Here is a 17,954-nt window from a genome sequence, read left to right as displayed (position 1 = left end):
TGTCAGTAAGCAACTCAGTGATCCCAGATAACCAATGTCCCCAAAGTCACGATGTTGGGTGACAGATGGTGCTTGAAATAACTTCCCGCCACTCCATCGACTTTTTCCTCTTCACTCTCGGTATAGCGTGCCAACGTTGTGTTTGCAAAGGTGGAAATGCGCATGACTGATCCCCTCTTTAATTTGTCTTTGCCAGAAAATAAAGCAGGACCCTTTTTAAAAGATCCGCCCTCGGCCTTCTTGTTAATCTTCCACAAAATTCCGGAAATGTTTGTCGTATAACCAGGCAGATCTAAATGATACATTAACACGTGCGCAAAGGCGCACCATGCGGTAACAATCGCCTGCGGTTATATGTCCCCTCCGACCTTTGAAGTCCATGAACTTTGATTTATGGCACCCTGTGCACCATGTATTTCGGGACGTTGCGATTACCTGGCGAGCCCCCTGTGGTGCCCTGACCCCGCCGGCTGAGTCCACCATGACGCCACATCCGCCGGCGGCCGTCCCGGGTGACGTCACGCAGTGCCGAGCCAGCGCCGCCGGCGCGCGGTGGCGCCTGTGCCGGCGGCGGCGATCGTGGCCCGCTGCTCACCGCCGGCCCGCGGTGTTCCCTGGGCCGGCGGCGGTGATTGTGGCCCACGGTGGCGCCTGTGCCGGCGGCGGCGATCGTGGCCCGCTGCTCACCGCGACCTGCGGTGTTCCCTGGGCCGGCGGCGGTGATCGTGGCCCGCTGCTCACCGCCGGCCCGCGGTGGCGCCTGGGCCGGCGGTGACGATCGTGGCCTTTTCCTCGCCGCCGACCCGCGGTGGCGCCTAGGCCGGTATTCCGGCAGGCGGCGGCGCTCGTGGCTCGGCGGGACGCGACACCCCCTTTGTGCGCGCTGCCGAGCGGCGACGCTGACGTCGGCGGCGCGTGCGTTTCAGCCGACAACTTCCGCCCGTACCTGAGCTCATTCCAAGGCACCAACTTCACCGACTACATCAACGCCGTGTTCGTGGACGTGAGTATGGCGGGGGGAGGGGGGGGGGGGGGGGGGAGCCGGGGTTGGCAGGCCAGCCGGGCCGGGCGGCGCGCGCGACGCCGTGTTTTGCCGAGCCGGCGCGGTCAGGGACGGGCCGAAAGGCGAGCCGTCGTCGCCGCCGCCGCGGTGGACGGCTGCCTGTCGCGGCGGCCGGCACGCGCGGCATCCGGGCGGGAGCGCCGCCGGAATGCGGCCCGCGCGTTAATTTGTCAGGCTCCGTTTCGTCGCCGGTTGTGCGGCGTTTTGAGGTCCGGAATGTGGTGACCCGCCCGGCGCATAGCTGCGGAGAGCGGTCCGAAGTCCGCAGCTCAGCGTTCCGAGCTTTTTCCTCGAGGAGAATGTTTGGCTGGCCGCCGGGGGCGGTTATTTTGGTGCGGGTCGGAATAGGATTCCTCGTGTAACGTATTTGATGTCCATTTTGAAAAGCTTGTCATTTGTGGAATGCCAGGTTATCGGCCTTCGCATTCCGTGGTCACGTCTCAATGTGAAGCACTTAGGGAAGAACGGAATGTCTTCAGGGAGTCGTGCGATGGATTTTATGTGGTTGGTGGACACACCGCTGTGTTGGTACCCTTTACTGGAATACGTAGTTTTAGTAACCCTACAGTGAGCCAAATTTGGTGTGTTGTACCTATTGAAATGTTGCGTGATTTACAAAACGCTATTTTTAAGTGATGTCAGTCCGTCATTTGCCGTTTGATATTGACCTGGAGACTCGCGCGTGGGCGCAAATCTCGAGAGGTCAGTTTCGGAGTTAAGTAATTTTACGACAGTCCTTGGTTGTTCTCAGTTTCGTTCGTTAGAGGATCATTGTCTCGCTGTGCATTGCTTTTATGTTGTACCAGTATAATTCTTGGGGTTTGCACGTAGTGATGTGATGATTCACTAATTTCGTACAAACGGTTAGCCTGTGTTGTTTTTTGCCGCGGCTTTTGTTTTTGGGCATCGAGCCACACCCCGCCCACGGAGACTTTTCTGGCATGCTTCCCCAGTCCCCGCATTTGCGGTTGGCGCGGCTGCATCCGCCGCCTTGTGGCCGTCCGCAGTGGCCGTGTCCCTCGTACCCCAGTCCATGGCGGCCCGCTCGGCGCGGCCGCAGCGCGCGCGCGCGCCTGACACCGCAGACGCCTCTTGCAGGAGTACAACCGCGCGCGGGAGTACATAGTGACCGAGTGGCCGCTGCGCTCCACGCAGAGCGACTTCTGGAGCCTGGTGTACGACCACGACTGTAACTCGATAGTGGTGCTCACCAACCCGGGCGACAGTTCGGTAAGGGGCACCCGCCGCCGGTGTCGCCGCCGCCGCCACCGCCGCCCACTGCTCACGCGCCGCTGTTGCAGGGCTACACGCACCCGCGCGAGTACATCGTCACAGAGTGGCCGCTGGCCAGCACGGTGCCTGACATCTGGTCCATGGTGTACGACCACGACTGTAGCGCCGTCGTCGTGCTCTGTAACCCAGAGGCGTCGCCGGTCAGTCACGCGACGGTGGCGCCGCGCCGCGGCCGGCCCGTCAGCTACGCGGCTTCCGCAGCTTGTGGCGTGCCCGCTTTGCCCGGCCGGTGTGACGGCTTGTGCCCCCGCCCCCCCCCCTCGCCCCCCGCGCCTCCGGCGGTCACGTGTGCCCCGTGTGTTCCGCCCCGGCCGGCGCGAGCGCGGACGGCCCGTGCTGGGACGAATGCCGTGCGTGAGCGTTGCCCTGTTCTCCCGCGTAGATAGTCGCCGGACAGTCGCGCTTTCGAGGCCGGGCGCGGGTGACTGCTCTCCGAGACGGCCGCCGCCGAGGCTTGTGCGATAAGCGGTTTTATTGCTGTTTGGTTTTAGCAGCTTTTTCGTTGGGTGCGCCCGCGAGTCGACAGTTGTAGTTTGCCGCAGTTGCGCTATGTGTGAATGCCGCGCGACGCTCTCCGTGGAGTGTTTACATTTTGGCGTGTTTTAGTAGATTAGTCGGCTGTTGCAAGGCAGGTTGCCACGCGCAGCTTATGTGCGCCGTCCGCGGTGCCCCCTTGACACTCGCGCACGTACTGCCTGCAGATGTGCAGCGTTCTCCGGCTAACAGTGGCGCACACGCAACACACATGCGCATGAGCATACTGTGTGTTTCCGCGTGGCGTTACATGGTTATAGAACATTCCGAGAAGCGAGCCAGTCTCAGCGGAATGATCGCGGAAATGCTTTAGTGAGGCGCGGCCGTCAGCTGTGCGATCTTGCCTGTCACACAACACCAACGAAATGTATCGTGTGTGTCTGTGGATAAGACAGCAGTAATAGCCTTACTCCTTGGAGAAAGGCCGGGAGAATAGAGACATGAGAAGTGAATTCACTTCTGCCATTGTTTCGATGAAGGCATGTTACCAGAATATCAACCCATGTATAGATATAGATATATATATATATATATATATATATATATATGTATATATATATATATAGAGAGAGAGAGAGATATATATATATATATATATATATATATATATATAGATACAGATATAGATATAGATATATATATATATATGTATATTTATAGATATATATAGTTGTATATATATATATATATATATATATATATATATATATATATATATATATATATATATATATCACCGTTCTCCTGGTGTTTTTCTCCGAGGGATAAGGCTAGTGCTACTGTCTTATCTATGTGAATAATGTTCCTCGCTAATGCACTGAACAACTTTCGCGTGCGTGTGTTTTTGTGTCAGGCTATGGACATCGGTGTCCTGGGTATATTGCGGTGAATTTGGTCGCACGGCGACCAGTTTTTGTTCTGCGTCGCAAAGAGTACTGCTCGTTTTATTTCTAAAGCGCAGCTGACGGGCTGCCTTAAACAGGGTGATAGTGAACGGTGTGCAAAATCTTCACATTAAGTGTGCGATCATTTTTCGCATGACCGTGAATATATGTGTGTCATGCATTTATGTTCAAAGCGTTGTTGCTCTCATGTTCAGGACACAATTTGCACACCACTCAGTCATCACTTTGTTTGAAGGATCCCCTCTGTGCTCATGTTACCCAGTTTTGCTTTCTGTTTTACGCGAGATAAGCCAGTGTATGGCGTGTTGGACCTATCTGTTGGACACATCTTTTCGTTTCGTTAAGTAGCGTTATTTTTTCGCAGCCTACACTAGACGAGTGCCGTGTCCCCAGTGATGATCAGCCAGTGGTGTCGCAGGGATGTGGGAAGGAAGTGATGGCCCTTCTATTCCTCCTCAATGCTGCGTTTAGGTCACCTCCGATCTGCTGAAGAAGCACTCTCGCGGCGTGAACATATGTACTCAGTGTCAATACTTGTGCGTCTCAATCGCCGCCGACGGCGCGTGGCATGGGTTGACGCTCAGCTAAACAGCCGCCGCCTAGAGAAGGCGAGTCATTGTCGCAGTAGCGCTGATGAGTCTGATGGACTGATTCATATCCCTCGTTTGGCTCCCTGCCGCTCCACTGGCTGAATTGGGAACCCGCTCCCCGCGTGACGTCTGTGGCTGACTTGATGTGACGTGGCGTGCCCGACATCATTCGCACAAGGTCGTACGCTTTATTTGCATTTAACGCACTTAGCACATCGGAACAAATAACATTCCTGTATATAGAGTGTTTGGCATAGATGGCTTCATGTTGTGCAGTGTTACCACCACCTCCATACGTATATGGATGCTCCCGCGTTTACCGAAAGTACCCCCCCCCCCCCCCTACTCCCACCGCGCCCCCGTCACTGGAAAACCACACCCATCGATTGTTGGTCCTTCGTCGCTCTTTCGATGACAACATGGCGAAGTTGTTAGATTACACATCTTCTACACACGCACGCGCACCCTCACAAGCACACGCACCCGCACAAGCACACGCACACGCGGACTTACACTCGCACTTACACGCACGCGCACCCGCACAAGCACACGCACCCGCACAAGTACACGCACACGCACAAGCACACGCGCACGCGCACGCGCACGCACGCACGCACGCACGCACGCACGCACGCACGCACACACTACATCGTCTAGAGAACCTGATGCTACAGTGCAGATGCGATAGTATCTGCTTGCGTTTGATTAGTTCCGCGCACTTTGTTCATGTGTTTTGTCCATTATTGCCTGGGCCTCTTGGTCGGTTTTTGGCCTCAGACATACAATGGATAGTTGGCGTTGTTGGGAGAAGGCTGTTGAGTTTGCGTCTGTCGTAGCATTTCACGTAAAAAATAGTCAAGCGTATGTCCATTTGCAAGCAGTGCGTACTGCGAAAGGTAATATATTACGTGACGTGGCTACACCCAGTGACGCATTTTTGTCGCTCCAGCTCATGTTAGGACCGTGGCTTCCACTAAAAGGGGCCATATGATGCCAAATTGTGAGATAATTTCTGAGTGCCTCACGCAGCATCGGTTTTCATAGTTAACGAGATTGGACAGTGTGATACATGTCGTGGCTAATCGGACTGGAGTTGGCGGTTGGTTTTGCCCGTGCAGTTGTGCTCATCTCCGCGTATGCATCTGACTTCCGGCGTTGCCATCTGCATCGTTTGGTTTTTGGATTGTTTCCCGTCTGATTACCGTTACTGGACTGTTCAAGTAAACCCGATTTCGCAAACTTTGCCGTTCGAGTAGCTGCTCGACATCTTCTTACTTATGACTTCCCCGTGAGGTAGGTTTGACTTAGTGATGATCCCCATCCCCACTGATAATCTTCAATGTTGCGCGGTGTTCAGATCGGCGCCTGTCAGTCTGTCGTGCGTCTCGGCCGATGGGACGCTACGGCGGAAGGGGCGTGTCAGCCAGCGCCGCGTGCCGCGCCGTGGTCTCGGACGTGACGTCAGGACGCTGAGCGGTGGCCGCCGTTGCAGAGCTTTCCCCACTTCTGGCCGGAGAGCACCAGGTCCAAGAAGTACGGCACCGTGTTCACTGTCGAGCACATATCGCACCAGCACTACCAGAACATCAAGTCCTGGGTCTTCAAGATCAACAAAAAGGTAGCGTGCTGGCCGTTTGCTTCAGGTTTGCTCTTCGTTGTGTCGTCTGGCATGATTTTGTGTATTGTTTGATATAGTTTTGCAACTACACTTTTATTTGCGCGCTGCTTTCAACTTCCGTTGCGTTTTGACTGCGTTCCCTCGTTTGCGGGACCCGTTCCCTGCGTACTGCTGTCGGGCCAGCAGATAACACTGTCGTGTCCTCTGTTGCATCACACAGCATAGCGGCCTAGCTCCCCACACTCGCACTCGCGAGCGCTGCTCTGACCTTTCTCTATTTGGTACTAGGAGATAGCGCCGTACCGTAAGACCATATCGACCAACGTGGACCCACATCAAGGCTCGCAGGTGAGAACTGGCGCTGCATGCAGAGATTCGCCAGCGGCCAGGCAATTGGACTGGGGCTGAAGAACGGTGGCTTCGTCAAGGGATGAGATGAGTGCGGCTCGTATTCCGGCCAGTCGGTGCGAGTGCTCCATGTCACCATGTAGCGCTCGCATGTCCCGCATGTCGCGTGTCGCTGAGCCCTCCATGCCAGCATCGTGACCGTGTTGCGTCAGCATGGGCCGCGGTGTTCTCGTCATCACTGCCGAGGCTGCGCGTGCCGGCGGCGGTGGCTGAGAGCTGACTTAGGTGTTTTCGTCACGACTGCCGAGACTGCGCTTGCCGGCGTCGGTCGCTGGGAGGTGACTGACGTGGGTGGCTAGCGACTTTCCTTACCCGCGCCATTGAACGCCTGGTGCAGAAGGCAGCGGCTCGCTCCTGGGCCGTCACCGTCGGGCGGGCCGTGCGGAGCCCGGTGTGGCGCAGGTCGCGCTGGGGCTGGTGTGGTACAGGTCGCGCGGAGGCGGGTGTGGCGCAGGTCGCGCTGGGGCCAGTGTGGCGCAGGTCGCGCAAGGGCCGGTGTGGCGCAGGTCGCGCGGAGCCCGGCGTGACGCAGGTCGCGCGGGGGCCGGTGTGGCGCAGGTCGCGAAGGCGGGTGTGGCGCGGGTCGCGCGGGGCCGGCGTGGCGCAGGTCGCGCGGACATCACCACACCCGCCGCGCGTCGGTAGCTGCCCTAGCCTGCCGGCGGCCCATGTGGGCCTTTGCTGGCGGCCGGGCAGCGCTTGCTGACCCCCGTCCGCAGCGCTCGCTGACCCCCTTCCGCGCACCGCCCACAGATCGTCTCGCTGACTGAGCTGATGGCCGGCGTCAAGGCCGAGGTGAAGACGTGCCAGCTGTTCCAACTGACCTGCTGGCCGGCCGCCTACAAGGTGCCCACCTCCACCAACGCGTTGGTCGAGCTGATGAACATGGTGGAGCGGTGGCGGCAGCGCTCCGGCTACGGGCCTGTGGTCGTCGTCTCTCCGTGAGTGTGGGCCGGCGGAGCTGGGCTCGGCGGCTGGCGGCTGGCTCCTGTGTCGGCTTCGCTCGCTCTGTTCCCGATGTGGGCCGTGCCACACGGCCGCTCCGAGGGGGCTGAGCTGTGTTTGGGACAGTCTGCGTGGGCCGCGGGCAAGAGGTTCGCGGGTGCCCGGCGTGGCGTTGAGATGTAGCTGCTCGCGACTCCGGGAGGATCTCATTTCATGGCCAGCTGAGGCTACCTCGGTGTTGGCGTTGCGAGCCGTCAAAGGCCTCCGTGGACGTGGCCTCTGTTCAGCGCGCGCTACATGGGCGGTCTTACCTCGTCTGAACGCTGTCTGTCTCGCACAGCCTGACAGTCCGGTGTCACGACCGATCTCCGGGCCCTCCGTTGTCATGCGTGAGGCGCTCCGCCGGAGCGACTGACCGCGGTCGCGTCAGGTCATCATGCAGACCCGGTGAGGTCTGCACGATGCCCTGTCGCCATCGCCGGCCTCCGTTCGGTGGCGGTGTCGCCGTCGTCCGCGGGCGCGTCTCACCGCGCCGCCACGCGTTCCGCAGTGACGGCCAGTGCCGAGCGGGCGTGTACTGCGCGGCCAACGCGTGCATCGAGCAGGTGATCCAGCACAGCGAGGTGGACGTGTTCCAGGCGGTGAAGACGGTCCGCCGGCATCGGCCGCAGCTCATCTCCAACATGGTGAGGCCACCGCTCCCTCACCCCCCTCCCGCCGGTGAGGCCGGCCCGGCTACGCAGATGTTCGGCCCGTTCTCCAGGAGTGTTACCCATACCAGGGGTGACGACAGCCCGTGATGTGCTGAGCTCTCCTCCAGCCGCTGCCCGGATGGTAAATCTCAACTATAACGTGCCCTTACTTGACCTGATCACTTTCAGCTGCTGTGCTTGGCTAATTTCGGCTGATGCGATCTTGGTCGATAAACCTACTCGCATCAAACGCGTGCCGCGCTTCACGAATGCAATGTTCCATCAGTCTCGGTTCGGAATGCGGTGTTCCGGGCGGCGGGGCTGGGGATTCGGCCACGGATTAGAGCTAGTTGGCTCACCCGGCCGTGAGGCGCTGTGGAACACGGTTTGACGCAGCGCCGTCCGCCGGCGGACCCGGCCGTGCTGGTCCGGCCCCTGTGGCGGCACGGGCCTCGCTGCGGCGACGACGGCACTGAGCGGGGACGAGGCGCCGACTGGCCACTGGAGGGGCCGCTGGGCTGAGCCGTCGCCTGTCCGTCCTCCGCAGACCGAGTACAAGTACTGCTACGACCTGGTGCTGCACTACGTCCTCCACTATCTGAACCAGGAGGCGGCCAGCCACTAGTGACGGCAGCGGACGGGCGGGCCGCCGCGACGGTTCGGAGAGGCTGCTGCCGGCTGCCGCACACTCCTGCCGGCCGTGCACTGGGCTGCCTATGTGATGTGGGAAAGCTGGCAAGTGCGGGGTGGCCGGCTGCGTGACTTCCCCGCGCTGATGATCGGGTTTGGGCCTGATCTGGATCTGGATCTGGGTCTGGATCTGGGTCTGGTGCCGGGTCTGGGTCTGGGTTTCGGCCGCCAACCGTCGGTGGTTGGGATCTCGGCCGGAGGGGTTTCGGCCGCCGGCCGTCGGTGGTCGGGGTCGGGGTCGGGGTCTGGACCGGAGGGCTTTGGCCCGCCAGCCGTCGGTGCGTCGAGGGGCAGCGATGCCGTCAACGGCGTGCTGCACGATCTAACCCCAGGGGCAGGGGCGTCGGCTGTAAAGTCTGAGAGCATTGGAGGTCGAACGGAATTTGGAGCTCTTGGTGTGTGACAAAGGAGCGGATGTGCCATCGCCCGTCTGAGGGTGCCCGTTCTCTTCGGCGAGCGTCATTGAACAGGACTCCCGCGTAGCAGTTATGTATAGCGTTCAGACGTGTAGCAGCTGCGCATGTTTTGTCCGTGCAGTCGGCGGCATTCTGGGTGAAAACGTTAACGCTCGTCCCATGGTGCGAGCGTGTCGTTCATGTACTCATATTACGACAGCGATCCGTACCAGTTCGGTTTTGGTGACTGTTGAGCGCCGGCGTGCGTTGTTTGCGACTTGGAAGTTCAGATTGTATGATTGTTAGCGAGTTATCTGAGGATATGCCTTTCTGAGATGGCTATGCCGGATTTGGCGGCCGCACGTTACCGCCCCGTGCACGGCTGTCTGGCTCAGCGCAGGCGGGCAGGCCGTGCGTCCCCCTGCGGGTGGCCGTCCCAGCGGCGCCGTCGGGGGGGGGGGGGGGGGGGAGGGGGAGGCCGTGCGTCCCTCTGCGAGTGGCCGTCTCAGCGGCGTCGCCGAGGGGGGGGGGCAGGCCGTGCGTCCCCCTGCGGGTGGCCGTCCCAGCGGCGCCGTCGGGGGGGGGGGAGGGGGAGGCCGTGCGTCCCTCTGCGAGTGGCCGTCCCAGCGGCGTCGCCGAGGGGGGGGGGGGGGCAGGCCGTGCGTTTCTCTGCGAGTGGCCGTCCCAGCGGCGTCACCGAGGGGGAGGGGGAGGGGCCGTACAACCCTCTGCGAGTGGCCGTCCCAGCAGCGCCGCCGAGGGGGGGAGGCCGTGCGTCCCTCTGCGGGTGGCCGTCCCAGCGGCGCCGCCGGGGGGGGGGGAGGGGGCAGACCGTTCGTCCCTCTGCGAGTGGCCCTCCCAGCGGCGCCGCCGGGGGGGGGGGGGGGAGAAGGCGGGCAAGCCTGCACCCGGCGACGAAGCGCCCGGCCTTCGGGACCGCCGGCGGGTGTGCGTGTGCGTGCTGACCTACCCGGTCTGCGCACGCTCCGGCGCCCCGGCAGCCGGGCGGGTGCAGTCTCGGCCGGGCCATGTTCGGGGCCGACGTAGGGGCGCCCGTCGTGAGGCGCGCTGGATAAGGACTTCGGGGCTACGGTGCAATTGTGGCTACGCGGTGGCCTTGTGCCTCCGGTTTTGTACGGTGAATACAATATAGCCGATCCGGAAGTTGTGCGTCGCGTGCGATGGATAGCAATGGCCACTCAAAAATGTGCGAATGACCACAAAAAAAACGATACTGGCCTAGGCCCCAGAATTGTGACGCTCCCAGACGTGAACATATGAAGTATGTTTACGTCCGATTGCTGAAGCATCGCAGAGAAACAAGGGTGCTGCATGTCATTAAAAGGTAATCTCAGGTTTGATGTCCGACGCTGAGCCACGTCCATTCAAGACCAACGGCAGCGTCAATTGCAACAGCTTGATCAATTCATGTCAACCGCAGACTGACGACGGCCTGCTGCGTTGCGACACTCGCCGATGACTAAAACAGAATTTTATTCAACACGATGGTCCCGAAATCCAACGAGAAACGGGCTCAGGTAAAGCAGCGGATTTCTAAGCTTAAAAGTATTTTGCATGTAATCTGAAGGCACGCTAAGCATGTAAAAATGGTTGTTCGCACTCCAGCAGTCATCCATCGCATATCCCATCGTTAAGCAGTGTACCTCGCACTCGACAGTGGCGATGTTTGAAAACCCGATGAATATCTACAAAAAATGACCCGCCGCGTTCGGCACTCGCTCGCGTGTACGCATGCAGCTTACTTTGGCAACAGATCCTCGAACCTAGGGCAGCAAACGGCGTCCTCAAGCCAAGCGCGGTCGCAGGTGGCGACGGCCGTGTAACAAAACAAACGGGCTCCTTGGCGGCCGTGACCGGGCCGCCTGCACCGGTGCCTACTAAAGATGAGCGCTACTCAACGCGAGAGATCACACAGCTCGGCATTTGGTGACGCGTGAACCAACAGCGAACGGCCAGGACTAGCTCGCCGGCCGCCTCGTCTCTACAGCACACCCCGCGCCCTGTCCGCCAGCGCCCGTCGCCGGCGCGCTCGCCGGCCCTCCACACACCGCGATGGTTTGTACTGTTGCGAGCGAGCGCCGCCAGGCGCCGCTCGTGGTGGCGGCGCCGGCGCTACGCCCCGTCGGGTCCGGTGGGCGCACCGTGTACGCGGAACCGATACACGCACGTGTAGTTCGGATGTCCCCAGTTGGACTTGACGCGTAGTTCGACCACGCTGAAGTCGGCGGCACCGACGACCTGCGCGCCGAACTCCTGCAGCGGCGGCCCCGCCTCCTCGTACACGTAGTCGCCCAGCACGACGCCCTCCCGGTCCTGGGGGTCGGCCAGGCCCTGGCGGCGTGGTGCAGACAGGTCAGGTGGCGCGCGGGGTTCGGCCGGCCGCGCCACGCAGTCCGGACCCGTGACAGGTCCCGGCACTGCTGCCGTGCAAAGGCAAAACCCACATATTCAGGTTTGGGCATTTTGCGCTTTTTATGTCGTTTGATCTGTCTTCTCCAGTTAAATTCGGTTATCTAAGCCTTGCGTTGAACTTTTCGCGGACTTTTAGCCCAGGAAGGCTAAAAGTTTGTGAAAAAATCGACGAAGGGTTTAAGTAACCCAATTCAGCACGATAAGACGAATCAAAGGACGTAAAAAACACAAAATGGTCAAACATGAACATATCGGGTTTTGCCTTTGGACAGCAGACTGGCCTCGGACGGTGGTGCTTGGCACAGGCCTGGACACAAAACTGTCGGCGCAAATCCTGCGAGCCAAGGCAGCTCTAAAGCTCCGTGAGCCCCAAACTTAAACCATTATCTCCTCCCACATTGCCTGGGGCGGTCTCCACGCTTACACGGTGCATTGGCTTGAAAATCACACCTGAGTGACGCCCACACCTTCACGCCTTCGCCCATCCCACGAGGCGACGCCACCCACCAGCACGGTGAACTGTCCGCGTGTCCCTGACGATGGGGTGTCCTGAGGAGGCGGAGGGGAGGGAGGGAGCGGGGGCATCACCCACCAGCACGGTGAACTGTCCGCGTGTCCCTGACGATGGGGTGTCCTGAGGAGGCGGAGGGGAGGGAGGGAGCGGGGGCATCACCCACCAGCACGGTGAACTGTCCGCTAGTCCCCCGACGATGGGGTGTCCTGAGGAGGCGGAGGGGAGGGAGGGAGCGAGGGCATCACCCACCAGCACGGTGAACTGTCCGCGTGTCCCTGACGATGGGGTGTCCTGAGGAGGCGGAGGGGAGGGAGGGAGCGAGGGCATCACCCACCAGCACGGTGAACTGTCCGCGTGTCCCTGACGATGGGGTGTCCTGAGGAGGCGGAGGGGAGGGAGGGAGCGAGGGCATCACCCACCAGCACGGTGAACTGTCCGCGAGTCCCTGACGATGGGGTGTCCTGCGGAGGCGGAGGGGAGGGAGGGAGCGGGGGCATCACCCACCAGCACGGTGAACTGTCCGCGTGTCCCTGACGATGGGGTGTCCTGAGGAGGCGGAGGGGAGGGAGGGAGCGGGGGCATCACCCACCAGCACGGTGAACTGTCCGCGTGTCCCTGACGATGGGGTGTCCTGGGGAGGCGGAGGGGAGGGAGGGAGCGGGGGCATCACCCACCAGCACGGTGAACTCCCGGGGCGCCGAGTCGATGGCGGCACTGGGCGTCAGGTTACGCGAGATGTGCTCCATCACGAAGCCGGTGGGCACGATCCGTCGCGACAGCGCGATGACGAAGTAGCCCTGGCCGCGGAAGGCAAAGCACTCGCCGGGACTCATGTGCGGCTGCCGATGGAAAGAGAGAGGGTGTAAGCTGGTGACGAGGCGTCGGGCACACTGAGCTCGGCCACGACAGCGGCGAACACTGGTCCAGACGAAGCTGGTGACAGGGTGCCGGGCACACTGAGCTCGACCACGACAGCGGCGAACGCTGGTTCAGAAGAAGCTGGTGACAGGGTGCCGGGCACACTGAGCTCGACCACGACAGCGGCCAACGCTGGTTCAGACGAAGCTGGTGACAGGGTGTCGGGCACACTGAGCTCGACCACAACAGCGGTGCACACTGGTCCAGACGGAGAACAGGTTACAGGAAACGGACGGTGCCGTGGACGGCAAACGCGGTAACTGCAAGCAGTTTCTCAATGCAAGTAGATACGCGTGGAGTTCACGGACAATCCACGCTGGTTAGCGAAGCCGACGCGTTGAACGAACCCGCTCTAACGGGAACCCTACGCCCGTTCTGAACATATACAAGTGACACTTGTTATTACACCTACATGTGTACGTGATCTTTGCATGTCAATGCCAGCCCAGTGAGCTTACACCTTTTCATTGATCTTTGTATCTGTACGTAGAGTTTGGAACCTTCTTTTGTTTGATATGATCAACTTCAAAAGATTTATCAAGCGAGAGGGAACACAAACACACGCCGGGGCACGCCACGTCCGACAGCTGGTACCTGGATGATGGTCCGCGGGTTGTTGGACGCATACCACAGAGGGATGCCCAGCACGGAGATGCGCGCCGACTTGACGTTGTAGGACTCCGTGCACTTGGTGCTGACGACGCTGCCGCCGGCTGACTCCAGCGCGTAGTCGAACTTGCCCGTCTTGTCGGCGTCGTACAGAGCCAGCGTCTGGCGCGCGATGGTCTCCACGTCGGCCCGGCTGACGCCTGTAACTGCCACGGCCGGCGCGGTCTCCAAGGCCAGGTCTGCCGACAGCCCGCGCACACGAGTGTGCTGGAGATGGTACATAGGCGCTGTGCGGCCAGGGCAGCCCGTCACGACCCGCCGTAACAAGGGTAGTGGGGAGGGGGCGGTCTTAGGGCGCCAGGCTTCTGGACAGGACAGCGCGTCACAACCCACCTAAGGAAGGGGGAGGTCTGAGAACGCCAGGCTTCTGGACAGGGGAGCGCGTCACAACCCACCTAAAGAAGGGAGGGGGTCTGAGGACGCCAGGCCTCTGGACAGGAGAGCGCGTCACAACCCACCTAAAGAAGGGAGGGGGTCTGAGGGCGCCGGGCTTCTGGACAGGACAACCCGTCACGGCCCACCCAAAGAACGAATGGCGGATGGTCTGAGGACACTAGGCTTCTGGACAAGAGAACGCGTCGTGACCCACCTAAAGACGTGGGGGGGGGGGGAGGCCTACGGATGCTAGGTTTCATGACAGGACAGCACGTAATGATCCCACGACGTGGGCGGCGGAGAACACCTGGCGGCACCAAGTTTGACGGCTTGGTGGTGTCCGGACGGGGCAAGCCGTTACCTCGAAACACGCAGGGTGTGGACAGGTGATATGCCCGGGCCCAAGGAGACAGGGTCGCGCACGAGAAGGCACCTCCATGTCCCCGCGGGTACAGGATAAGCAGAGAATGACAGAATGATGCTATTCCACAGAATAACAGGGATGGGTGGCGTCCGGCGATACGCTCTGACCGTGGGAAGGTGAGAGCGACAGGGTCAACTCTGGACGGGGCAGGACGTCACCATACGCCAAGGGTGTCATCAGGTCCCGGTGTCTTCACCATACACCGAAGATGTGATCAGGTCCCGGTGTCGTCACCATACACCGAGGATGCGATCAGGTCCTGGTGTCGTCACCATACACCGAGGGTGTGATCAGGTCCTGGTGTCGTCACTATACACCGAGGATGCGATCAGGTCCTGGTGTCGTCACCATACACCGAGGGTGTGATCAGGTCCCGGTGTCGTCACCATACACCGAGGATGTGATCAGGTCCTGGTGTCGTCACCATACACCGAGGGTGTGATCAGGTCCCGATGTCGTCACCATCCACTGAAGGTGTGACCAGGTCCCGGTGTCGTCACCATACACCGAGGGTCTGATCAGGTCCCGGTGTCGTCACCATACGCCAAGGGTGTCATCAGGTCCCGGTGTCTTCGCCATACACCGAAGATGTGGTCAGGTCCCGGTGTCGTCACCATACACCGAGGGTGTGATCAGGTCCTGGTGTCGTCACCATACACCGAAGGTGTGATCAGGTCCTGGTGTCGTCACCATACACTGAAGTTGTCATCAGGTCCTGGTGTTGTCACCATACACCGAGGATGTGATCAGGTCCCGGTGTCTTCGCCATACACCGAGGATGTGATTAGGTCCTGGTGTCGTCACCATACACTGAAGTTGTCATCAGGTCCTGGTGTTGTCACCATACACCGAGGATGTGATCAGGTCCCGGTGTCTTCGCCATACACCGACGATGTGATTAGGTCCTGGTGTCGTCGCCATATACCGAGGGTGTGATCGGGTCCCCGCGTCGGCAAAATCATACAACCTTCTGCCTATTGCTAGCCATATGTGGTGCTTCCATCAGGTGCCCCACGACCAAACGCCAGTGACCAGCTGGCAGCGAACCGCCCAGTGCACCTGGTCAGGACGATGTCTGGCAACAGTGCGTCAAAACAGTCTGTTGGCAGGTATGGCAGCAGCTAACTGTACCAATCAACGCGCCAGTTCACAAGTACCCGCTGCATATTACTCAGCCATAAAACAGGCGTACCTGCACCGAGTCGCGGCCCAATTTATCAGCGACAAGCGCGCGTAAATACCTAAACGAACGCGGGGCCTGGCGGCACCCGTCAAGCCTGGCCCCGCGACAACCTAACCCTCGCGCCGGCGGACGTCGACCTCTCCGCCCCGGCTCCGGCTCCGGCTCCGACTCCGGCTCCGCCTCAGCTCCGGCTCCGGCTCCGGCTCTGGCTCAGCTCCTGCGCCGGCGCGAGCCCACCCGCTCACCTTGCTTGATGGTGGCCGCGTGCACCAGCAGCCGCTCCTCCAGCTGGCGCTCCATGTCTTGCAGCCGGCCGCTCAGCAGCGCGCTCCAGTCCGGGTCGGTCCGGTTACAGCACGAGCGCACCTGTTTCAGGCTTTCCTGCGAACAGGCACGGGCGCAGGCGTGAGCACGGCACGGCGTGGCGGGCGTCAGGGGATCGGGATCCGGGTCGCATGGCGTCCGCTCGGTCCGGTCCGCTTGATGCCGCGTGGAGCCGCCGCGCTGGCGAGCAGCAGACGACGATTTGTGTACGGACACAAAGCTGGACAACGATGAAGGCCACCGGCCGTTGCAAATTCGCAGATATTATAATGGATAATTATTCCTGGCCCAACCCCAAGTGCGGAGCAGACCTCACCTGGACCACCAGTAGGAGACGGTTTAGGTCGCTGAACTCTTGCTGCAATTGGGTCAGTTTGGCGGCGAGCGCGGCGCCGCGCTCCTCGCGCCGGCCAGCGTCCGCCTCCAGCTGAGCCAGTGCCTCGCGGACGGCTTGCAGCTCGGCCAGCCGCGCCGCCAGCTCGGCAGCGCTGGCCGCGCCGGCCGCCTCGCCGTCGGCCCGGCGCTGCTGGTCGGCGTCGGCGCGCTCCTGCAGCTGGCGGCGGACGGCAGACAGCTCCTGCGTCAGCCGGCCGTCCAGGCCCACCAGCCGCGCCGTCTGGCGCTTCTCGGCCGCCGCCAGCTGGTCGCCGGTGAGCAGCGCCGCCGAGCCGGCCGCCAGCCCCAGCGCGGCGCGCAGGGCGTCCGGCCGCGCCGCCGCCGCCGACGCCGCGCGGCACGCCTGTCGACGGACGCCACCGCAGGTCAGTGTCACGGCCGGTCCGTGTCACGGTCGGTCAGTGTCACGGTCGGTCAGTGTCAAGGACAGCGGCTACCGGCTATCACCAGGCGGAGGCTGGTCAGCGCCAAAGCCAGCCAGGGACAGCGAGTACGCGGGCAGGTCACCACCAAAACCGGTCACGGACGGACAGGTCACCACCACAGCTGGTCACGGACGGACACGTCACCACCACAGCTGGTCACGGACGGACAGGTCACCACCACAGCTGGTCACGGACGGACAGGTCACCACCACAGCTGGTCACGGACGGACAGGTTACCACAACGGCTGGTCACGGACGGGCAGGTCACCACCACGGCCGGTCACGGACGGCCGCACCGCCCGGGTTCACAGAGTGACCTGGCACGGCCAACCATGGACCCTTGCAGGTGTGATATCGCCAGAGGTTGCTGCTATTGCGTGTCAGCGTGTCCAATGGGGGGGGGGGGGGGGGGAAACTATCAACAAGCCTCCGGAGACAAGCAGACTTCACACCGAGCGGCAGCAAGGGCCAGGCAGTCGGGCCGCTGCCGGTCTGATGGCGACACGTGCCGCCGCCGCCGCCCTTCAGCCGGGCGCCGCCGCTGACGACACCTCTGTCTGGTCGGCCGACTCACCTGGAAGTCCGTCTGCAGCAGAGCCAGCTTGGCCTGCAGCTGCTCCAGCTGCGTGTACACGGCCGCCAGCGACTGGTCGGACGCGGCGGCCGCGGCCGGGGCCGGGGCCGGGGCCGGGACCGGGGCCGCGGCCGGCGGCGACACGAACACTGGCTCCGTGATCGGGGCGGCCACCGGCGCCGGCGCCAGAGCCGAGCTGCCCAGCAGCGCCAGGTAGCCGTACATGCCCTGCGGCACGACAGACCCCAGGTGACCACACACGCGTCAGCCAGCGCCACGTGTCCTGAGGCAGCGGTCTGTGACGCGTCAGCCAGCGCCACGTGTCCTGAGGCAGCGGTCTGTGACGCGTCAGCCAGCGCCACGTGTCCTGAGGCAGCGGTCTGTGACGCGTCAGCCAGCGCCACGTGTCCTGAGGCAGCGGTCTGTGACGCGTCAGCCAGCGCCACGTGTCCTGAGGCAGCAGTCTGTGACGCGTCAGCCAGCGCCACGTGTCCTGAGGCAGCAGTCTGTGACGCGTCAGCCAGCGCCACGTGTCCTGAGGCAGCGGTCTGTGACGCGTCAGCCAGCGCCACGTGTCCTGAGGCAG

The 17,954-nt window shown here is 61.4% G+C and overlaps 2 protein-coding genes across 2 annotated transcripts in view; one reads left to right on the top strand and one right to left on the bottom strand.

Moving 5' to 3' along the window:
- LOC119092939 (receptor-type tyrosine-protein phosphatase U) overlaps window positions 1-9,575 on the top strand; it is a 34,830-nt gene extending 25,255 nt beyond the window's left edge. The window contains exons 10-15 of the mRNA XM_037215836.1: window positions 927-1,003; window positions 2,162-2,293; window positions 5,878-6,003; window positions 7,165-7,352; window positions 7,907-8,042; window positions 8,596-9,575. Coding sequence (XP_037071731.1) covers window positions 927-1,003; window positions 2,162-2,293; window positions 5,878-6,003; window positions 7,165-7,352; window positions 7,907-8,042; window positions 8,596-8,673 — 737 coding nt within the window. The 3' untranslated portion in view covers window positions 8,674-9,575. The remainder of the gene's footprint in view (window positions 1-926; window positions 1,004-2,161; window positions 2,294-5,877; window positions 6,004-7,164; window positions 7,353-7,906; window positions 8,043-8,595) is intronic.
- Window positions 9,576-10,610: 1,035 nt separating this feature from the next.
- On the bottom strand, window positions 10,611-17,593 carry LOC119092960 (SUN domain-containing protein 2). The gene is made up of 7 exons (XM_037215857.1): window positions 17,561-17,593; window positions 17,369-17,416; window positions 16,290-16,430; window positions 15,895-16,030; window positions 13,593-13,846; window positions 12,755-12,919; window positions 10,611-11,485 (listed from the first exon to the last, which is right to left on the bottom strand). The coding sequence occupies exons 1-7, from the start codon at window positions 17,591-17,593 to the stop codon at window positions 11,267-11,269; spliced, it is 996 nt and encodes a 331-aa protein (XP_037071752.1). The 3' UTR covers window positions 10,611-11,266.
- Between the last annotated feature and the right edge of the window lie 361 nt (window positions 17,594-17,954).

This window comes from Pollicipes pollicipes, unplaced genomic scaffold (assembly GCF_011947565.3).
Source record: "Pollicipes pollicipes isolate AB1234 unplaced genomic scaffold, Ppol_2.1 Scaffold_3718;HRSCAF=4362_pilon_pilon_pilon, whole genome shotgun sequence".
Classification (NCBI taxonomy): domain Eukaryota; kingdom Metazoa; phylum Arthropoda; class Thecostraca; order Pollicipedomorpha; family Pollicipedidae; genus Pollicipes; species Pollicipes pollicipes.
This window is presented reverse-complemented; position numbering and strand designations above follow the sequence as displayed.